Consider the following 24,897-nt stretch of genomic DNA (forward strand, 5'->3'; position numbering starts at 1 on the left):
TGGGTGCTTTAAAAAAAAAAACAGATTTTTAAAAAAGTATTTGTTAATTAGTATTTATCGCTTAGAGCTGAGTTGGTACAAATTCTTTTAAATGAACTTGTTCCTTGGATAAGAATCATAAAATTCTCTAGGCTATGGCTGTGCTTTCTGTGCCTGCAGCCAAATCAGTTTTGCTGTGGAGAGCTGCCAGTCATCTGATTTGAGTTATAACAAATAATGCTTCCTACCTTAATTTGCATCCCTCTGGGCCAGCACAAATCTGTTTCACATCAATTTTTATTTTGGTTTCATCAATAAATCTGTCATAAATAATAGGCTGTCCAGTTCAGCTAGGCAATTTTAAAAAAAATTTTCAAAGTATTAAATCAATATGTATTATTTTCAAGAATCCATACTAAGACCTGTGGATTACATTTAAGGAATTCCGCCACCTCATTTTTGAAAATGTCTTTGGAGGCATATAATTACACAGGAGCTTGTGTGATCACTTGGATAGAAGTCATCTTCCTAGATAATCTCATTTATTGGATTATAGGGAAAGGTATTTGATGCCAATTTGACTTTGTAATAACCATGATAGAAAAGATGCTATTCACTTTACCTTGTCAACAGAACATATTAAAGTCAGTGGGAAAAAAAAAAGATAAATTTTATACTTTATGTTTAAGCATGTCTACTTGTGGGATCAGATGGAGATAGTTTTAAAAATAAGACACTTCAAATAGGAGGCTGTGACATTTTAGATCCAAAACTAACTTGGAGAGGAATTTCAGACTCCTAGGGCATCCCAAAGCATTCAGCAGCCTAAGGAAAATGTTCTGCAGAAGCCAATATTTTAAATCTGAAAATTTTAGGAAGTGTTTAAAAGGAAAAAGAGGAGGAAGGTGAGGTAGTGATAAAATCTTAGGCTTTTTAAATTGGAAGAATCTTGGGAATAATCTATCCAAATCACATACTTAAATTTTTTTTTTTTTTAAAGGGAACTGATTTGGAGACCGAATGATTTCCCCATAGTCATAGCTAGTAAGAGAGCTGAGACATTATATCAGCTTTCTTTATATGATTCTTTATATGATTTATATGATTATATATTCAGTTCTTTATATGATTGATACCTTTCAGTGTCATTAATATAATTCTGAATTGACCAGTATTCTGCCTGAAAAAAGAACTCTAGTATGAGATGCTATAGGTTCATCATGGCAAGAGCTGCCTAACCCCTCCTTGTCACCTAGAAACAAACACCTCAAACTAAAACCCTCTTCCCCTTACTCAAGGAATTCAGTGTCTTGTTACTTCGGAGAAACATAATTACAGAAAAAAATTTATAATTCTAATGCTGTAAATATGATTTCAACAATGTTCACAGATCTTTACTATCTTCCCCTTCCCAATCCCCCCAAATTAGAATTGACCATATTTAGCAGACAAAGCAAAACTCTAGTTAGGCAGGTCCCAAGACAGCAAGTGACCAGGCAAGGAAAATGGCAAGGCTAAAATAACAGTTATGAAATCCCTTTAAGAAGAAGCATAAGCTCAAGGTATTAATGTTGAAGTAAAATCAATAATTCATTTTTAGACTCAGAAATTCCTGAAACCTGTTGTTGAAATCTCCTATCTGCTTCATTGTGCTATTCTATTAAGATGATATTGATAATGTCAATAAATGATAGTGATTTGGTAACATTATTATTACTAATAAAGAGTTTCCTCACTGGATTTTTGCATATCAGAAAAATCACAGTTCTGAATAGTAATAATAATGGTGACTTGAATGTCTGTAGCACTTTCAGGCTCATAAACGTTTTTCTGATAATAATTCCATGAGAATGGTAGTATGAATATTACTACTCCCATTTTAAAGATAATAAAACCAAGCTGTAAGTTTTTTTTATAGTTGCACAGCTAAAGTGTAGCAACTGAGACAGGATTAAGTCCATCAATTAATCAGTTAATTAAATCATTAAGGACTGACTCCAGATTCCAACTCTAATACTTTCCACTACATCAATTTAAGTAAGACTTGTCTCAAGTTAGTTTTGGAATAAAAGTAGTTTCACCCTGAATTCTTTTCATGTTTGTTAAGCATGGGAAGAGGATACCAAAGGCTCTTCCTGTCTTGCCCCTGACATTTATTTAAATCTAGTATGCCTGAGCAATGTCATATTCATGTACTGATCCATGTATAGCTATTGTGAGAACAAAATATTATGTTTAAAGTACTTTACAAATCTTAAAATACTTTAAATGTACTTTGTGCATCTAAATGCTAGCTATCATTACTAGAGGGGATTGGATAAGGCCAACAGTTCTTAAAGAATGGTTTATGGATTTATGATCATAGATCATAATTTTTAATAAAATTAAGATGTTATTTGCCTATTAAAAATACCTATCCCTTTTCTAATTACATATCTGTGTGAGGCCATATTTTCATCAAATACTTCTACCAAAATAATATACTATAAGAGATTGAATGCAGAGACATAAATGACAATTCAGCTGTCTTCTATTAAGCCAGACATTAAGAGATTTGCAAAAATATGCAAAACAACACCATTCTTCTTGATATTTTTCCGTTTTGGAAAATGTAGTGGTTTTTAAAAAATAAATATTATTTATGTTAACATGTTAACAGATTTCAAATTTATTTAAAAATAAAATACAGGAAATAAATTTTCATTTAATTTATAATATGATGCTATTCATCCCTGACCCTTAGTTTGCTAATTTATAAAATAAAAAGGGGCTGAGGCATCTAGGTAGTGCAGTGGGTAGAGCATGACCCTGGGAATCAAGAGGATCTGAATTCAAAATGAGAATTTACTAGTCATGTGAATCTGAGCAAGTACCTCAATTCTGACTGCCTCCAAAAAAATTGAAAAATAGTTATTCTTAATATAGGATATTCTTAATATAGAATCTTAAGATTCTATGATCTTATTAATGACAAGTTGGAAAAAATTAGCAGCTTTAATGTATTACTTGCTGACATTAAGAGGAAAAAAATAACTCTACTTTTCTTCCATGAACAAAAAGCGAAAAGAGAATGTTGTATCCCAATTAATTTGGGCTTATGTTAATGAAATTAAAACTTCAGTCTTTATAGGATTCTAAATGATATTCTATTTATTGAGTTAAAGAAACATATGGTCATTTTCCTTACTAAATACAACTAAACAAATGAACTTTTTCCCCTTAAGCTAATATTTTTAAGAGCAAATTTACAATTTGGATAAGATTAAGCACCATTTTTACTCCCAAAAGGATAGTCCTTGGAAGATTATAAACTAGCAAGAGGAGCTAGAGTGGTGGAAGGCATTTTCCAATGTCAACTTCAATGTTCTTTGATGAGTATGTGGTGCTAAAAACACTTTGAAAAGAGTTAGGAATCTTGGATTTGAATTCTAATTCTTACAATGACTGTGGGATCTTAGTCAAGTCACTTCATTTCTAAATCAGTTTCCTCATTTTTAAGATGAAGGGGTTGCATCAGATGACATAGTTCTAAATTTACAAATGTACAGCCACAATCTATCACTTAACCTTTCTGATTCTCATCCTTAAAATGGGAATAACAACAGATGAGAATTACTTCTCTTCTAAGGCTCTAGTTGGGCAAATACCCTGTAAACTTTAAAGCGTAGTAAATCTGATTATTAGAGAGACAGTCTGGTATGAGAATGTGGGCTCTTTATGAGAGTGAAGATTCTTTCATTTTTCCCCAATATCTTTCACCATGTCTGTCTGGCACATCCCAGCCACTCAATAAATGCTTGTTGATCTTAATAAAAAGTTCTGGTTGTCATTACTAGCTGTGTGACCTTGACCAAATAATTTGGCTCATTTGAGGCACTGTTTTGTTATTTGCAATAATTGTACCATATACCTCACAGGTTGAAATGAGGCTCAAATAAAATGATTTATGTAGGTGGCTGTGCCTGTTACTTCTTTTAAGACTCTAAAGTGAGGGCTTCTAACCTAAGGCATATGGACTAAAAAAAAATTTTTGATAATTATTTTAACATAATTGTTTCTTTGTAGTCCTACATTTTATTATTTTATGCATCCAAAAATGTTATTCTAAGAAGTCCACTGGCTTCATCAGATATACAAAAATTTAAGGACCTGTTCTCTAAAAATAGAGAAATTGATGGCAACAGGGAGAGTATATATGAAGGATGGAAATAATTAATTTTACAATTGTCAATGAAGTATCTCAGAGCAAGAAACTGATAGAGAATTCTTTTGTAGGCATATTGTTCATTTTGAGAAGGCTACCTAGGAATAGGGAACATAGCAAACTTAAATAAGTGCCTGCTTTTAATACACTGAATGCTAGAAAATTGCTAGTTATCCTCAGGTTTTCAATGTGATATTCTGAAATAAACATGAATTTTTCCAATGAAAATCAAGAGGGTAAAGCTTCCTTTTGCTGCCCAAAGGAAGTCTATTCCATTCGGTTTGATATAGTCGTGGAATAGGATGGAATGCTTACACTGCAAAATGTCTTGGGACTCTGGAGAACAAGGTCCTGGGGCTGTTTATTTGGATTGGATTTAAATGTTTTCACATGCCATGATGGAGGGCCCTCTTAGGCATATGAATGTTTCCCAGTTCTTGGGAACAGAAAGCAGTGTGGCTTTAGGGATCTCCCAGCCCCCTCCTTTTAATATATGTCTGGCAGGCACACACAAGGAATTTCCCTTAGCAAACCATGGGCAGTATTATATTCCTACCCCCAGCTTCTTTTCACTCCAGATTACATTGTTCTTTTGTCTGGAATGCAAAATACAACTCAAGATGTGATGGTGAAAAAACAACAAAATGAAAAGTTAATGAAAACATCAGCCCCTATAAACTGAAAAATATTTGAGAGATCAGTATCTACAGTAATTTGCAGCTGCATTTTTAGCAGATAATTTCCTTTCCTGACTTTTTTCATTACTTTATATTTTGCTTTTTCCTGACTGTTACAATAAAAAATTGTGCTCATTTTTTTTTTTTTTTTTACAGAGGGTAGGTGGTTTGTAGAATCTTAGGACTGCAAAAGTAATATGTAATCGATATGTATGTGATCTATAATCATATGTAATATGATCTATAACCCAATGCCTTGGAAAGATTTATACTTAAGCTAACTAGGAGAGATGGTGACTGATAGGTGCTTTTAAAGGTCTTTGGAAAGAGATGTTTCAAATCTCTTTGAATAATATAATGGTTAAAATTCATATGAAGTTTTAGTTTACAAAATGGAGTTATGTGTTCCAGGTAGCATTAGCTGCATTTTAAAAATGAGGAAACTGATGTTTACAAAGATTTTTTTCAGTCTCACAGCAAGAATGACCAAAACGTAGGTACTCCAGGGCAGATTTTCTGACTTCCAGTTCAATGCTCTTTCCATCCTACCCCACTGCTACTAACCACTGTCTTTTGTTGTTTTGGGCACAGCAATTAGGGTCAAGTGAGGCTGGATTTGAACTCAGGTCCACTGTGATATCTAGTTGCCTCTACTTACCACCTTCAATATTCAATTTCCTTTCAAGTGTGGTAGTTCTTAATTTTGCTTAACCAAGTCTTCTTTTACTGCAATTTTGTTTTTTTGCTCGTTTTTACTTTATAAAAGTCAAACATATTATGTTCTAAAGACTGGTCGTTTTTCTTAAAATAATTAGCCACCACAGCAGAAGTATCAACAGAAGTCTGATGCATAAATCTGCAAACAGTTTAGTCTTGGTACTGACTTGAAAGAATCACTGATTCAAACCTGCCACGCTCTTTGTGGTGGGAGATGGTGGGGGTGATGAGCTTATATTAATGTTATTCTATTATTAACCTGTTAGAGCTTAATATAGGAAAACTCATGTTTAAGCATCAAAATTCAGGCTATGGTTATTCCTGGAATGCTGAATTCAATTAATTTTTTATATTACATATATTATAAATAATACATATAAATAAAAAAATTGGAGCATACTGGACATAATTATAGTGGAATAAGGAATTTCCAAAGAAGAAATTAACTACCACTGCCACTCAGCACATTCTGTACCTTTTATTTTTAATGAATGGATTACTAGTTAAGTGACTTGCCCAGGATTACACAGTCAGGAAGTGGTCAGAGGTGAAATCTGAATTCAGATCTTCCTGATCCTGAGAGTGGCTTCCTATTCACTACGCCCTTAGTTCTGAAAGTAAAGGCTACAAGAGTTCTTCCTTTAAAGGGGGTCTATGAGGTCAAGAGTATTTTTCTAACTTCTGTATTAATACTAAAAGATTTTAATTTCTACTATGGTAAATATCAATGGATATAGACCACATAAATAAAAGCTCTTTGGAGGGGATCCTTAATATTTGAGAGAGTGAAAGCAGTCCTGAGACCACTCTGACATGCTGCTTTTCCATGCTTGCACAAATATAATTACATGCCATTATCATGCCATACATTAGACAGCAACTTTTACTTAAGTGTTTATTTCTGAAACATATTTAGGTATATGAGTTAACGTTTTAAAAAGAGGTGGGGAAGAATGCTAGTATCAGGAGATACTAACCTTAATCATAAAGGCAAAAGGAAAGATAATTCCTAACCCTCTGCCTCAGGAATATATTTAGTTACTTTCATCTTCCCTACACAGCTGTAATCTATACCATTTTGTTATATTACAGGTTTAGAATATTTTCCCTGAAGGGAACACTGATTGTTAGGGTTAAACTCCTGCCAGGCTTTACTTCCCAAAATTCTGTGGGTCTTTTCTCTTTAAAAATCTGGCCTATTTGCATTTTCCTAAAGGGTCCTACCACCTAAGGCAATCCCTGAATCCACCAATTAGACTCTACATATTAGGAATGAGAAGTGCTTGGATTTCATATTAGGACAGGTCATTCTACAAGCCATTCACTGAGGTTCTTGGGAGCACAGCCACCATGGGGAGGTGACTTTTGAGATGATCAGGGAAGACATCTGACCTAATATCCAGAAATTCCAATTACTGGGATGGCAAAGATTTGGCTGAGGACAAAGAACAAATCAGAGTAAAGCCAAAAATATACTAGTATGAGACAAAGGAAGAGCCCCCACAAAACTTGGAATGTGAGTCTGATGTAGATTTTGGAAACAGCACAGTTGGTGACTTTGGTGCTAACTTGTTCAGGGAAAATAGGTCTCATAGAGCTGGAAGCAGCTAAACTCCATCTCTCAGGGCTATTTCATGGGTTCCTCTAACTGCTACTGGGGAGAATTCTGCCATATTTGATTAGCTCCACATGTCAGAATTAGGAGCTATAGAAAGAAGCTGCAAAGGGACAAATTTGGCCTTGATATCAGGAAAAGCTTCCTTATGATTAGAACTATCCAAAAGTGGGATGGGCTGCTATGGGAAGTGACAGATGATTTTCCCTGTCCCTTTAGATCTTTAAGCAAAGATGACCATAAATTGGGTATGATGTAAAAAAGATTTTTTTTTTTAAGGTAGAAAGCATTTTTTTTTATAGGTAGAAAGGATTTTTTTTTTTTTTTTAGGTACAGGTTGAACTAGATGGTTATGAATGTCCCATCCATTTATGATTTTATAATTCTTCCATTTTCTAAACTAAAGGTACAATGCTGAGTGAGCTAAGTCAAATGATTCTGGAGAGAAGGAGGGAGAAGATCATAGTGATCACCTTGGTGTATATGTCTAGATAGCAAAGGCTTTTATCAGGCATGTGTCACACGCTGGGAGAGCCAATGGTTCTAGATGACATGGATGAATATAAATAAGCAGACCTCTTCTATCTGGGAGCTCATATGCTATGCTCAATTTATCATGGAGGTCCGAGAGTAGGGGCTACAATAGAAGTCAGATTCAGGGAAATCCTGCAACTGTTTTATCCAAGACTCAGGGGAAAAAATGGGAGAAAGAAACCTGGCTTTGACTCCCTGGCCCCGGTCTCATATGTGACACTGAGCTGTGAAGAGTAATCTGGGTATGAACATCAGTATTATACATTCACTAATTAAAACAGAGCTCATAAGATGGCAGACCTCCTCTGGTTCAGCTGTAGCTGCTGCCATCTGGCCCTGGAGAGCCAAATGCCCATAGTCACTGGTCATTTGTGAAGCAAGTCCTCCCAACTCCTCCGGGTTAGTAACCGACTTAGTCATCTGGAAAAAGAAAACAAGCAGAACACACAAACACACATATAAAAAATGCATCAGAATAATGGGTTAATACCATTTGGAAGCCAAATGATCTTCTTTTTTAACCCTGCAACAGGTGCGTTAGGGTTACGGTGTCTGAGAATAACTGGGTGCAAAGCCAAACCTGGACAGGCGTGCTTTGTTTGCTCCCCCTCCTCTCCCCGGGGTCTGGCAAGCGGAGGGCCCGGGACTCCACAGCTAGCATGCTCAGCATTGAGAGTGTGCAAAAAGGCCAGTAGGGTTTCCAGTTAGGTGGCTGGAATCGCTTTGCCGGGCCCAAGGACAATGCGACCATCATCAGCAGCAGCCAGCTAGCTTCTCCTGCTAGCCCCATAACAGGGTGGAAATCCTTTGAGGAACTTGCAGGGGGACACACGGGCATGTGACAAACTCTCATTTCCTTCCTGCCCCTTAATTCCTCTCCCCCATTTACCAGAGGCTGTCCATTAATGGCTCAGTTCTAGAGCTATCCAGCCTTTTTAGCATCAGATCAATCACTATTCCACAGGAATACTGGGAGAATAGTATAGAACTAAGCTAGCTATGAACCCAAATTTCAATGAACACAGTGGGGCTTAGCCTTCTCATTTCAGCCAGATGGAATACTAAGCATGAGAAAACGGGGGAGGTGAGGAAGTAAAGCACTGGAAGGTTCAAGACAAATAAGTGCTCTGGGGGGAAAAACCCCCAACAAACCCAAACCTAAAAAAGTTCTAGATCTGGACAATTGGAGGGAAATAATTAAGGAGAGAGCTTAAAACAGCAAACCAAAATAGTCCAATTCCACTGTTTTGCATCAAGAAGAGCAAGCATTCTCTTCCAAGTTACTTTAGTTATAGAAAAACTTCATTACAATTTGCTTAGCTTAAATAAGTTTCCAGTTACTTCCCTCCCAAATTCCTTTTATTTCCCCCCAAATATTGTTTTAGTAATCCCTCTCATAAATGACCTTTCATTCCTTTTTCCATTAGGAAAAGCTGTTCTACATTCTGTTTTCTCCTTTTAGTTTTAGAGATAACAGCCATCTTTCTATGGTATAAATAATAAAACCCTTAAGCAAGAGAAGCTGTACATAAAAAGGACTGCTGCTTTCAGACCTACATGTGGGTCACCAAGAAATGAACATTAGGTCCAAAATGGAACAAGGAGAGCCAAAGAGTTGCTTCATTTCTGTTTGCGTCAAAATGAAACCCAATGACTCAGGGGCTAACCCTAAGGCATATGGCTATAATTTTCTGCAAACTCAAAGTATTTGCACCAGCTGTCTAATAAATGGGGACTAAGCATAAAGCTAGGGTTTCACTAAGATCGTAGACATCAAGAGTTAAGTCAGCAGGACACTTCGGCTATGGAGATACTGCAGGGGCAAAACTACAACTAGTTAGTAAAACTAATTCCTTTAGTTTGTTGTGCTTCTCTCCAAAAGTCAAGCTTGAGAACGGTCAGATTCAACTCATCTTCTGTCAAACGATCCCTTGAGAATCACCACCTCTGGCCTGGATTTCCAAATGTTTTCCATTACGTTAGGATGAACACTGCCATTCCTTCCTACCCTGAGGGGGAAAAACAAACCTACCACGCTGCAGACCAGGCAGGTCTGTGAACTGAGCCGCTAGAGGGAGGGGAAAGACTTTAGTAGTCGTAGGTCAGCCTCTAGTGGACATAAGTTCACATGACAAAATCTTTTGGAGACCTTAGACCTTATGCAAGACCAGGTCTAGGTTGAGAATGATTTGGGTCTGATTAGAAAAAAATGCTAGGTGCTCAAATATGGCCTTTTGTACCAAGCAAATAAAAGGATATATGAGAGATATTACTGACTGAATGTAATTTACACCTAACATTTAGACTGTCATATTTACATTGGCTGAATGTAACCCTTTTCTTGCATATAGTCTTATTTATTGTTTAAATAGTAGTCACTTTTATAAAATCAAGGCCTACCTTGATGAAAACATTTTCTATTAGGATATTCAGCTGTCCTTTATATAAGGACCTTTATGATTAATTTCAACTTGAGTTTAGTTCCAGATAAAGTTTCATTTCAACAGATGTGTTTTGTCTTGTCAAAAATAAAACAATGTATACAGTTTTCCTTTTAGCTTTGGCTGACAAAAAACCTATAGTAAATTGTACAAGGATTGTAATTTGTTTAATTCAGGTATCTGAAAAATCTACTTTTTTCTGCATCCTTAATTTTCCTTTCTTCTTTCTTTTTCCTTCCTAGCACAAAATATGTCTAATAAATAATAAATAAATGCTTGCTGACTGACTTTCTCCATTTTGCTTCTCCTGTTCACCTCACTCTCTCCCCTTAACATATCCATACCATAGATTTCTCTAATTCTGATTTGGGGAATCTGTTTCTGAACAAGATCAAGTCTAGCAAATAGGACTTGGTTCTATAAAGCAGAGGTGTCAGACTCATAGGCCTGAGCCGGCTCCTCAAACTCTTGAGTGGGGGTGCTTTTGGCCTGAATCATTAAAATGTAAATGACGAAAATTCAAATAGCAGCTAATATTAAATAAAAATAAATAATAGCTAATATTAAATTGTGGGTTTTCTACATTAATGTGGATCTGTTTCTGTTTGAGTTTGATATTACTGTTCTAAAGTGTCAAATAACTAGAAGGACAACAGATACCTACATGAACTGTCTTTTGCTGGTTTAATGAAAGAAAAAAAAGAAAAAGAAAGGAAAGAAAAAAAAAAAAAAAACAACCTGGAGAAAAATATTTCCTCTGCTTTCCCAAAAGAGAAATAGACTTTAATAACTAGGTGATAAAGATTAGGGAATTAAAACAAAACAAAACAAAAAAATCCAGGATCTCCCCCACTTACCATTTCTTGTGCAGTTATAGCAATGGCTTTAGAATATTTCACCACTGTTGTCTGGTAGTCAACGAAAGTTCCCTTTGGTTCTGGAGGAGTGCCTTCATCCAGCTAGAGGAAGTGAAAAATAATTTAATTAAATGATCATCATCATTATGAGAAAATTTATTTCTCTTAGGATGCAGAGTTACAGAATCATATCATCATGCCCTAAAAGGAATCCTAAGTGACCCTAATAGTTTTATTAGTAACTGCCTTTGACAAGAGTTTTAGGCAAATAATGTGTGAGAATGAGGTTCAGTTTGTATAAGGACACATGAAGCTGCAAAGGGAGATATTGAAGACAATCAGAAATTTAAGTAATATCTCTTCTTGCAAAGATCTTAATGGTATCATTAGTATAGAATGCTCACCTTCAGGAAGAGGAGAAAAAAAAAAAAAACCAGTGAAGAAGAGCGGTCAGACAGGAAGAAGAAGGCCTACATGTAAGGACATTATAGGACTCCCTCCACCAAAATAAGGTCAATGTAAGTGAGAAAAGGATGTGATCAAATTGTAGATGGCCTTGAAAAACTAGGCAGAAGAAAACAGACTTGATGTGTGTGTCTGTGGATGGGGGAGCATCATAGACTCTTAAGTGGGAGAGTAACAAGATGTGAGTAATATTTTCAGATGGTTAACTTGGCATCTGTGTGCAGAATGGCTTTGATGCAGAAATAAAGTGGAAGCAGAGAAAGCATTTAGAAGCTTATTAGGTAAAAGGCATTAAAATTAGAGCTGTTATTTAACGAGGAATAAAAAAATGGCAGTAGAGAACACTGAAAACATGTGGTATAATATAGAATATATAATCATCATCACTATTTGGAACGTAATCATTACTAATGTCATCAACATCAACTCCAGCTGGACCATCCATTTTCCTATCAAAAAATGGAGACATCGCCAAATAGCTCTATCCCTGACGCATTGCAATGTGTGAGGAATAAGAGATGAGGCTAATGTAGTTTAATCATTCAAAGTGGGGATAACAACATAGCAGGGGAATTGCTTATATTATTAAAAGTTTAAATAACCAGTTAAAAGAAACTTTATAAATTATTCTCACATTCCAGTGATAATAATTTAATTAGAAAATTACAGCATTAGGCTCCATCCTTTCTCTCATCCTTACGAAAAAAAACAAAGAGAAACTATGTGACATTCTGGAATTATGTCACTAGATTTCCATAAATTAAATGATTCAAATGAACATACATCTAGAAACATAAAATATGTGTATATATATATATATATATATATATATATATATATATATATATATATATATCCTTTGACTACATTTTTCTAATCAATTGCAGAATTCAATGATACTACAGTCTAAAGGGCAAAACTCTCTTTTATGAACATGACAAGTTTGAGGAATACCAAAAGTCATCCCCTCTTCTTATCTTCACAACCAATGCATGAAATTACCACCCTTAAAGTCAGCAGATCCTATTGAAATGTCAATTTTATCTTGATTTAACCAAGTGGTATCAGAAAGGATTCTGAGTCCTGATGATGTCTTAACTGTGTATGCAAGAAGAAGATGGCAGGATGAATGATTTTGAATACTTTGCCAGAACCAACTTCAGATACTGGAAAAATTTCTAAGTTCATATTTTGTAAACTGATCACTTTTATTTTAAACAGAGATTTTATATATACACACACACACACACACATATATATATATTAAAAAAAAACTCACTGAAAGGATTCACTTATACTAATGGTGGTAGTTGCTTTGTTGTTCTCTTCCAGTGGAAAGGTTGTGATAAGTGTGCATAGGGGGATTAAGCAAACATTTATAATAATATTAGTTTGTCCAAGTCCTATAATGTCAAGTAAACTTGAAAACTTTCTACAAACTTGTTGGTTACTTCCTCATTCTTTCATAGATTCCTGGGTCCATAAAACAGGCTAATGGTCAGACTTCTGGCATTAGGGCTCAAGCAAATAAACTGATTCAGGTAGATAAGACTCTGAAATTAAGAGAAAGTTTAAATAATGTTTTTTTCGTTTCTCAGAAACTTGTAAAACATTTTTTTTCAAATCACTGGAGAGGTACCAAACTTGGGTTCAATGAAGAAATAAAAAGACATTTAATGCTACATTCCTGAATGCTATTTCAAGATATATATATATATATATATATATATACGGTATATTGGATACTAGGAGTGTTCAGTCACATGGAAAGCTTGTCAAAACACTCAAGGACCTTAGGAAGAAAAATATCACATTCAATTTCTGTAAAACTGACCAACTTTAAAACAAGATACCAAATTAAAACTCCAGAAGGTAAATGAATGCTTTGACAAGACATGTAAGTGAGATCCTCAAAAGGGAATCATAACACCCTAGTTCAGGCTTATTACTTTGTCTGAACTATGAGGAATAATTACTGCATAATGTTTAAGGATAATTATTCTAATTAAGATGCTATCTAGTTTCAGGGTATATCCACTTTCTGATACAATAGCAACAAATCTTCTCTAAATTAACGACCATTTATTATTCTGAAAAATCTTATTAACGCACTCATAATAGATGTTTCAAGACAAGACTTCCATTATGGTCGCCTAAATTTCTTGGCTATGATATCAAATGATAGCAATTAGATAAAGATGAACAATTGTTAGGACTAATGAATGTCAACCTGATACAACAATGCAAGTGCTAACTTCTGGAATTCAGCAGGAGACAAGTTGCTAAGAGTCTCTGAATATATTCTCTACTTAGCCACCAACTCAACTATCACCATTTTTCCTTATGTAGAATATAGTGATCCACTACAAAAAGAGTATGTTTACAGAAGGAAGATCTGTCGGACATATGATTTGAAAACAATAACACTGAGTGGCAATCAGCAATAAAAAGCTGGAAATCTTCAAAGGCAAAGTGTCTGAAGGCATGAACAAAAGAAATACAAGGGAAGTTAATGAGAATAATAATAAATAATAAGAAGCACATTTATATAGTGTTTACTATGTACTAAGCACTGTCCTAAGTGCTCTAGAAATACTGTCATTGTTGATCCTCACAACAATCCTGGAAAGTAGATATTATTATTTTCCTTCTTTTTTATTTGAGTTAACTGAAGGAAACAGAGGTTAAATGAACTGATGTGAAGTGATAGAGCTAAAATGTTCAGAGGTTGGATGTGGAATTTATTGTAGTTTTTCAGTCATTTTGATTGTGTCTGACTCTCCATGACTCCCTCTGAATTTTGTTTTGTCTTTTTGGGCAAAGATACTGGAATGGCTTGCCATTTCTTTCTCCTGCTCATTTTACAGATGGGGAAACTGAGGCACAGTTAAGTGACTTATTCAGGGTCACACAGCTAGTAAGTATTTAAGGCTGGATTTGAATTCAGGCCTTCCTAACTCCAAGCCTAGGTTCTACCCCCTGCACCACATAGCTGTCTCTAATCAGGAAAAGGTATTAGTTTCCAGAGATTAAAGAGAATCCACCTTGCTCATGGCTTCTGCAATCGCATCTACCATTCCTCCCACCATTCCGACTTCACTGGCAGCTTCATTCAAGGTGACCATAATATCATCCACTGCTTCTTTCATTAGCTGGGCAGCCTCTGTGATGGCATCATGGGTGTGCTGTGCCTAGGAAGAAAAAGGAAGAAGACAAAAAAGGTTGTTTAAATGGCAAAATCATCTCTTAAGAATGGCTTCAAGGATTGCAGCCTTGAATTCACAGGACCCTAGATTTAGGACTGGAAGAGACCTTAGAGATGGGCAAGACTCAGACACTTAAATAACTTATTCATTGTAAAAGGTATCAGGATTTAGCCTGAGGTCCTCAATGCTCTATCCTCTTCCCTACAACTCCTCACTCCTGGCCCTTTTGGTGAAGTGAGAGCTAATTGCTGCTATTTCAATATGACATAAGTCCTCCCCACAGTCGGTCTACATCAGTGGGTGTAAAGGTTTAGGTGTTAACATCTCATCAGCAAGCAATATGACACAGCTAATGGTATATGCTACTCAAAGAATTAGGCAACTGTGAAATATGTCAGTTTAATGAGGTTTTCAACAAATGTTTGTAATATCTGTTGTAACTTTTTTCTTCCATTTTCCCAACGCTGTCATTTCTGTACAAGAGCTAACAAAATCTAGGAATATGTTTGATGATTATGGTATGCATAAGAAAAATAAATCCTGAGAAAGTAATTGCAAAAAAAAAAAAAAAATCCTTGAGGATATGTCAAAATATTATATCATTGCATTTAGATGGTATGACATGATGTAATAGAGATAGAATAGTAGACGTGGAGCCAGGAAGTTGTTCAATTGTGTCAACTTTTCATGATCCTGTGAACCATAGCACACTAATACCGTCTGTGGGGTTTTCTTGACAAAGATACTGGAGTGGTTTGCCATTTCTTTCTCTGGGGGATTAAGACAAACAGAGGTTAAGTCACTGGTCCTCAAAGTGTAGTCCAAAGAATTGTTGGAGTCTCTGAAACCCTTTCAGAGGGTCTACAAATTCAAAATTATTTTTTATTTCTAATATAGTAAATAGCTATAAATATAATGCATGTGAACAAAAACTCTTTGAACAGATCCTCAATAGTTTTTTTTTGTTTGTTTGTTTGTTTGTTTTTTTAACAACATGAAGATATTGAGAACAAAGGTTTGAGAACCACTGGGTTAAGTGATGTGCTAGAGTCACACAGCTAGTAACTGTCTAAAGGCTGGATTTAATTAAAATCCAGTCATCTTGACTCCAGGCTTAGCACTCTATTGACAGAGTCACCTAGCTGTCTCCAAGAACACCTGAGTTCAAATTCTGCCCACCACTTATTATTTGTCTGACCTCAGACAAGTCATTCTGAACATATCTTTATACTAAGAAGGAAGAAAGAACACATGATCTCAAAATTCCTTTCCAGCTCTACATCTATAACATGATTTTTTTTAAACATACAGGCAAGATTTGCTACATGGAGACTTACTTGTGAGGATCAAATGAAAAAAAAATTTGTATAGCACTTAACACAGCATCTGTCACATATTAGGTATTTATTTAATAAATGCTTGGTTCCTTTGCATGTAAAAATAATCAAATCTAAGGACTAGAGTGAATGTGGCTGGGACTTACGTAACAAAGGAAAGATCCTTGATTTAAGAACTACTAAAATCCAGGAAGGAAATTAGATCTTGGCTGGTCTACTAGTCCTGGATGATTCTTAGTATCTGACAAGCATGAATCACATACTCCTGGTGTCATTACATCCAAGATGATTTGGGCTACAATATGCACTTGGTTATTAACCAATATGATTAATATTGGCTAATGGTTAGAATTAATAGTCTTGTCAAAGATTCCTCTTTATCAAATGAGGACCAGCCAAGCTAAATTCAGAGAAACCCATGACTAGAAAGTCAGCCATTAGGTGATTTTTTTTTTTTTTTTTGCTATAGAGACTTAGAAATACTATCTACCTTTGTGGAGGAATAAAATGAAGGATCCTTGAAATAATGAAGAAATAAAATACATTGCTGATAGAAGGATAATCAATGAGAAAACTGATGTTTTCAAAAATTTAAATTACAAATTGCTTTCCTGGGACATGTCCATTTTATGAGAAGCCCTCCTGTATTCACACACAAATATCTGGGAGGTTTTTCATTTTTCAATCATCAGAAAATATCAAGATTTGTGCCTTTACTCTATATCGTCAGAGAGCAAATTAAAAAAAAAAAGGTACTGAATGAAGTGGAACGAATTTATATTTGAAAAGCTACCTTTTATTATTAGCACTTATTAACAGCACCAAAGGAGAGAGACTTTTGTGTTTAAATAACACCTCTTGGGTGAGATTTTCCAAATGCTTTATGAATAATAATTTGCCCTATTTTATAGATAGAGAATCAACAACAGGCCTGCGCAAGACCTACATTCTAATAACTGTTTAGAAATGGGAACACAGCACAAGACTTGGAGGTCAATGTCCTGACTGCTATTACTTTACTCTATTCTGATGAGATTAGGGTAGAAGATTTGACCAGCAAGAAGCAGAAACAGTAGCAGTTTTCCCAAAAGAATAGAAAGTCATAATTCACAAAGCAGTCTCCTTGGAACAGTCTTACAGAGATAGTTTGCAAGTATTATGCAATTAAGGAAACTGATTTCAATACATATCAGAACTGGGACTCAATGCAGAGGCTCAGGCTTGAAGCCAAATGACCCTTCTCCTATGCCCAACTTCCACTTCTAAGATTTGTTCTGATGTTTAGCTAAGCTGGATAACTTTTAAGTAAGGAATATTAGTTATAAAGGTGGAAAGAGTGTACCACAGCCTCAGAATTAGACCACTTTTCAAATCTGATCTCTGACACATACAGGCTGAGGGATCCTCGGCGGGTCACATAATTTTTCCGTGCTGCAGCTAAGTCTCTATAACTATAAATTGCAGAAGAGGTGCTCCTGGAATTAGTATAAGAGTTTCTCTCACTGGGAGTTCCCTATGTTGATGAAATCATGGGCTCCTAAAAAATAAACTTCAAAGTAGGATGATGGGGCAGCTAGGTGGTGCAGTAGATAAAGTGCAGGGCCTGGAATCAGGAAGACTTTTTCATGACTTTAAATCCAGCCTCAGACACTTATTAGTTGTGCAATTCTGGGCAAGTCTTTACTCCTGTCTCAGCTTCTTTATCTGTTAAACAAGCTGGGGAAGGAAATAGCAAATCAGTCCAATATCTTTGCCAAGAAAACCCCAAATGAGGTCACAAAGAGTTGGACATGACTGAAATGACTAAACACATACAGGATGGATAGTACCACAACTCTTTTTAAATGAGAGTACATTCACATACCCTTGGTCTGGATGCATCACCTCAACTGAAATTCAGTGTTGTTCTCTTTCCAAGTGACAAAATTAAACTGTACTAAATAATGGAATAGCTTTGATGAGATAGGAACATATCTCAGAATGAAAACTGGAAGGGAACTCATAGACTACCTATTCCTTATTCCTACCCTTTTATTTTACATATGATGAACCTGAGGTCTTGAGAGGTTAAGTGGTAAGCCACAGAGCTTAAGTAGGCATCAGAGGAGAGATCTGAACCCAAGGCTTCTGATACCAGAACCACTGCTGCTTCCCTTTTACTATGCTGCCTGCTTATCAATGAGAAAATGTAAATACTAATTGACTGAAGTTATTCAACCAAAAGAAGTGAATAGTTCAATAAGAGAGGTTATTAAAAGATCTAGAATTCATTCTGCTCTTGAAAATAATTGCCAGATCATGGGAATCAAGAATGATTTCCTCAAATGTGACAAATAATGAGGTATGAAATGTGATAACAGTAGCTGGCTTTGCTCGGGGTGGCTGTCAGTGTGCATAACACTCTCTCACAGGGACAGACTGATAAACCAGTAATTTAGGGTGATATTTCATTTCATTCAGACCATGTGACTGAGTAAGGGCAAAACAGAATTCACAGTTTATTGTGATTCAGAAAATCCTACAGTACTCAATCTACCTCAGGAGAAAAAAAAATACATAAATTTACTTACAAACTGAAGGCAGAAGGCAAGAGTTTGTATATAAGATTTTGGAGATTTCAAAACAATCAAAATGAGATGGATGCTTACAACATTAGTGACACTAACAATCCTACATGTCTATATCAAAACAAAACTATTCAAAACTCCTAAAAATAGTATTTGTACTCCCACATGGACCAAAAGATAGGGCCCAGATCAGATGCATGAAGTTTGGTATGCAGATGGTCAAACTCAAACATATACACTAGGATCTCATAAATGGAAGGGACTTCAATTAAAATTCTCTCTCTAAAGCTTATTAACTGAGTGAGTCTAGGCAGATTACCTCTCTCCTCTGGCCCTCAGTTCCTCAAGTTGGATAAGATAGCTTTTGAGTTCTCAAGCTCTGGTTCTGTGCTGCTATTTCTTGATTAATGGTTATCTCAGCCTCAGTGATGGAGAATTTAATAAATGTCAAAGCAACCCTCATTCACATTTGGACAGCTCAGTTTCTTCTCATATTGAATCATAATCTGCCTTTCTACAATTTTCATTCAATTGCTCCTAGTTTTACTTCCTATGAATGATCAGAAGAAAAAAAAAATCCAATTTCTCTCTTATATGACAACCTTCCAAAAACCTGAGGGTACTTCTCATGTCCCTTCTAAAAAATTTTTTTCCAGGCTAAATAACTTCATATCCTTTTACCATCCTGTTTGTTTTTTCAAGATATAATTCAGATTATCATTATCCTCAGTAAGATGAAGCATCCAGAAGTAAACATAATACTCTAGATATAGGTGGAGGAGAGCAGCACTCCCATCTTCCCCAGGCTGAATACTGTAATTACTTCACAATGTAGCACAGAAAGCATCCATTAACAAATATTTCTCTCCTTTTCTACTTCTGACATTTATTTTTTAACCATATTTAAAACTTTATATTTATCCCTATTAAATTTCTTTGAATTTTTAGCCTATTCTAGTCCATCAACATCATTTTAGCTTCTGAATGTCAATGTTTTTAGCTATACATATGCCATGTAACCCGGAAACATCAAAATAAATACATTGCATTTTTTCCAAAGTGACTGATGCCCAAGAAATATATACCATCTTCTACTCTAGTAAGGTCAGCTTCTTCAGCATCCCCTGTTCATGCCTTTCTCTAAAATTTCTTACGTGTTGTTCTAGTCATTGAAAAGGCTTCCTTTCTTCCTACTGGACTTTCAAGACAGAGTTCAAGTGAGATATTCTCTAGGCTCTTCCTTGATGCTTTCTTTCACTGTTTTCCCTTTCCCAGGGATCACCAGGATATCTCTGGCCTCCTTCACAAAATTGAGAACTTAAATAATGTTGTGTTGCTATATGCAATTTAATGACAGTTTTATGCATCTTAATCTTACCTCTCCAGGTACACTGCTATCTCAGTAGGGGAAGGGACCTATATTATGTTTTTTAAGCATCTCCTACAACACTTGGCATAGCTAGGCTGAACTTTAAGGAAAAACTTTCTGACAAATAAAATTACCCCAAGGGCAAAGGGCTGTTGCATTCGGGTTGTGCATTTCCTCCACAGTGGAAGTTTTTAAAGCTGAATAATCACTTGTCAGCTCTGTTATAATTTAGTTATTTTTCCAGTCGTGATTGATTCCTCATGGCTTCATTTGGGGTTTTCTTGGCAAAAACACTGGAATGGTTTACCATTTCCCTTACTAGTACATTTTACATATGAGGAAGCCAAGGCAAACAGAGCTAAATGATTTGTCCAGGGTCATACAACTAGTAAGAATTCTGAGACTACATTTGAACTCAGGTTTTTCTAACTCTAGGCCCTGCTCTATCCATTTTTATCACCTAGGTGTTATAGAGAAGATACTTACTAAGATGCTGATGCTTCTTTTGCTACTACAGCTACCATTAATACCACTACCACATACTATTACTACTGCTACTATTATATATATATATATATATTTGTATAGTTTATATTTATTATTTATATAAATATATTTTAAGGTTTAAATAGCTCTTAAAACATATGTCACTTAATTCTTATAACTATCTGCAGAAGGAATCATTAACACCCTCATTTTATAGGTGAGTAAACTGAGGAATATCTAGGTATAGTGAATTTTCTGGGATCATATACCTAGTTGGTTTCAGAGGCACACTTTGAACTCAGGTTTTCTACTCTTTTAGGTTCCTTTTAACTGGAAGATTCTACTGCCATTTCATTTTTCATAATGCTCCCAAATTACATTACTGACGAACTTAGTTATTTTTATGCTTATAAACTCTTCCCAGTGTCTTATTCCCCACTGCCAAATAAAAAAAGTTTTAACTTTACTCAATCAATTACACTATTATTTAAAAGACTCTCAAATTATCTCTGAAGTTTAAGGGGTGTACTCCCTAAGACAATGGTCATATCAGTCCTAATTTGTTCAAGACCTTACCATCCCAGACTTACCTGATTTTGGAAGATCATTCCCTCTATTTCCCCCCTTCTCCTCTCCTCACCAATAGGGAGACACTAAAATATCTACAGTTTGCTGGATGCTCAGAAAGAAAGGAAACAGACACACAGTTTCCTTGACTACCTTCCCAAGGGGCAATGTCCTGAGTGAAATATATAATGACACATTTGTATCAGAGAAGTCTCCAAGGGATGCTAACTGTGTATCCACATCCTTTTCAAATCCCAGAGGTTACCTGGGTCTGAGCTGCTTTCTGAAGGACAAGAACACCGCTACAATGTATTGTAATCATAACTATCCTTTTTAAATCTCCTCCATCACACACTGTCTCCACTTTCCCACAGAAGCTGAAAAATTAAATTCAATGCTAAACCTTGCAAACAAACAAACAAACAAAACAAAACAAACAAACAAACAAAAAAAACCAACCCAACAAAAAAACTAGCATGTTTCTTGTCCACATTAATCTTAACCAGGGGGATGTCAATTAATTACTGTCCTACCCTTGTCATTCTTTCCCCATCAGAGGATACTGAGGTAATTTTTTGAAATCCATAATAAAAATAAATATAATGATAAAGATCCCTAATAAAAGATAGTGCGCATGTTACAGAATAACTCCTATATATGGTATTCTGGAACATGATTCTGCCAGCATCATAATTTATCTCACACCTCATGTGTTTTCTCAACTCTACTTACACATGTGGCAAGTCATTCTTGCTATCACCAGGAGACTTTGAAAGAACACGCTGTTTTAAGACATGAAACATGAGAAATCCTAAATATCTACCATTTTAAGGCCATGAGAACCTCAACAGCAAGAGGCACACGTGATTGTCCTAAACTTAGCATCTGTGTTTCCATAATGGAAACTCTGTTTTCTGTCAGTCTCCCCTGATTCTGTGCCTGATGGGTGGCCTGGACTCACTTTTGCAGGTGATTTCCCCAGCTCTGCAAGTCTAACATTTGTTGTGTCTTTAGTACATCTACTAGAACACATGAAAAGGAGACACAGGCTACTTGAAGGGGTGAGAATATTGAGTTTTCTTGCAAAACTTTAAGCCATTATTAGGAACAAGACCCCATTCTGCTGCAAATCTCTAGACTAATAAAAAAAGTCATGCTTAACACCTTGCAGATCCATTATGTATAACTTGATATTCCTTTCAAATACACAACAAAATTATCATGGAACTTTTTTTTATTCTCCCTTTACACACCTCTCCTCTTTCCCAAATATTGAGATGGCTACCATTAGACACAAATCTGCATGTGTGTATATGTAGGTATACACACATAAACATGTATTTGTACACACACATACATGTCAGTTCTTTTTCTGGATTCAAATAGCAACTTTGTGGTATTTATAATAAAATGAACTGGTTGCTCAAAATCATTTTTAAAAGAATACTTCTGACACTGCATACAATGTTTTCTTGGTTCCACTCATTTTGTTCTTCATTATTTCATAGAGATCTCTCCATGCTTTTCTAAAATCACTGAGCTATCATTTTTTATATAGATAATATTCTATCATGAATAAATACTACAAGTTGTTTATCCACCATTCACCAATTGACAAGCATTCTCACAATTTCCAGTTCTTGCCACCACGAAAAGAGATAGTTGCCACAAATATTTTAAACATATAGGTTCTTTTCCATTTTCCCATATCACCTTTTTACAGGTTAAATAGTGGTATTGCTAAGTCAAATTGTATAAGCAGTTTAATAACTCTTAAGAGATTCCACATCTCTTTCCAAAATGATTGAATCAGCTCAGACCCACCAAAAATGAATTAAGGTCCCAATTTTTCCACATCCTCTCTAACATTTGTCACTTTCTTTCTATCATTTTAGCCAATATGATGGGTTTAAAATATCTCAAAGTTGTTTTTTAATTTGTATTTCTCTAATCAATATTGATTTAGAGCATGTTTTCATATGATTACAAATTGTTTTTATTTCTTCACTGGAAAAAACTGTGTGTTAATATCCTTTGCCCATGTATCAGTTGGGGAACGACTTGCATTTTTTTTTTTTTTTTTTTTTTTTTGCTTTTTTACTGAGGCAATTAGGATTAAATGACTTGCCCAGGGTCACACATACAACCAGGAAGTGTTAAGTATATGAGGTTACATTTGAATTTAGGTCCTCCTGACTTCAGGGCTGGTGCTCTATCCACTACACCAACTAGCTGTCCCAATGATTTGCATTTTTACACATATGACCAAGTTCTTTAAATATTTGAAATATGAGAACTTTATCTGAGGAATAGTCTCTAAGTCCCCCCCTCCCCCACATCTTTCTGCTTTCCTTCTGATTCTAGTTACATTTGTTTTATTTGTACAGAACCTTTTTATATCTCACAACACTCTCTTGCTTTCAAAAATTGCTCATTTATCCATGTCTGATAAGTAATATATTCCATGTTCTTCAAATTTTCTTGTAATATCTCCCTTTATTTCTAAGTCACACATCCATTTTGACCTAGCCTTAATCACAGATCGAACCTTGCCTCAGTCAAACTGAGACTATTCAAGATCTTAGTTTAAAAAAGCCAAGGTCTCCCACTGCATCCAGGGCCATCTCTAGTCATTGTGATGTATATCTTGCCACTGGACCCAAAAGGCTCCAGAGGAAAAAGTAGGATTATGACAATCTGCTCTTACTGAAATCTGATTCACTTCCACATCATAGTATTACCTCCCTGATGCTGTGATTCTCTTTGAGGAAAAAGAATGAAGAATAATCTTAGTAAATGGTGTAAGATATTGATCCATGTGCAATTTCTGCCAGAATGCTTTCCAAACAAGGTTTTTGTTTGTAATTTAATAATTAATATTTTAATTATTTAATTTAATAAATTAATTGATAATTTAATTGGAATGGCATTGAATATACAGATGAATTTTGGTAAAATTGCCATTTTTATTACACTGGCCCTAACTATTCAAGAACAATGAAAATTTCTTTATTTAAATCTGATTTTATTTACATACAAAGATTTTTATGATTTTGTTCATATAGATCCTAGGTTTGTTTTGGTAGTATCTTTTCTCAGGTTGTTATCTTTATTTATGTTAATAGTTTTCCTTCTGTTAAATCATCCTTGAATTTCTAACATGAATTCTTCTTGGTCACAAAGCAAAATCTTTGTAAAACATTGTTACAATCTTTTAGCTGGTATTTTATGGTCCATAATTATAATTTATTTACTATTGTAATTACTTGGCCTTTAAGTGTTTGACAGAACTCACTTGGAAATATGTCAGGTCCTGGTACTTTTTTCTTAGGAAGCTTATTTATGGCCTATTCAATCCCCTCTCTCTAATCCCTAAAAATAGGTCTATTTAGATATTCTATTTCTTCTTATGCTATCTGGACAATTATTATTCTTATAAGTGTTCTTCCATTTCACTTAAATTCACTAACTTTATTGGCAAATAACTGGACAAAATAACTCCTTATAATTGCTTTCATTTCAGAAAAAGAACAAGTTAAAAATCTCCAATTAAACACTAAATTGGAAATTCTAGAACTTAAAGGTGAAATTAAAATAAATGTATCTTTTTTTTTGTTTGCTTGCATTTTGTTTTCTTTCTCATTTTAAAAAAATTTTTCTTATGCAGCATGATAATTGTGGAAATATGTATAGAAGAACTACATATGTTCAACATACATTGGATTACTTGCCTCCCTCTGGGGTGGAAGTTGGGGGAAAGGAGGGGGAAAAATGGAGCACAAGATTTTGCAAGGGTGAATGTTGAAAATTATCTATGCGTATGTTTTGAGAATAAAAAGCTTTAACAAAAATTAAATTTATTAGGAATAAAATAAA

At 35.1% G+C, this 24,897-nt stretch overlaps 1 protein-coding gene across 4 annotated transcripts in view; it reads right to left on the reverse strand.

The window, feature by feature from the left end:
- The window catches only part of TLN2 (talin 2), a 528,144-nt gene that overhangs the window by 66,905 nt on the left and 436,342 nt on the right, over positions 1-24,897 (reverse strand). For all 4 annotated transcript variants that reach the window (XM_003755615.4, XM_023497706.2, XM_031955439.1 and 1 more), the window contains 3 exons: positions 14,534-14,680; positions 11,025-11,126; positions 8,027-8,146 (listed from right to left, as the gene is read on the reverse strand). In XM_003755615.4, coding sequence (XP_003755663.1) covers positions 8,027-8,146; positions 11,025-11,126; positions 14,534-14,680 — 369 coding nt within the window. The remainder of the gene's footprint in view (positions 1-8,026; positions 8,147-11,024; positions 11,127-14,533; positions 14,681-24,897) is intronic.

Source organism: Sarcophilus harrisii, chromosome 2, assembly GCF_902635505.1.
Source record: "Sarcophilus harrisii chromosome 2, mSarHar1.11, whole genome shotgun sequence".
NCBI lineage: Eukaryota > Metazoa > Chordata > Mammalia > Dasyuromorphia > Dasyuridae > Sarcophilus > Sarcophilus harrisii.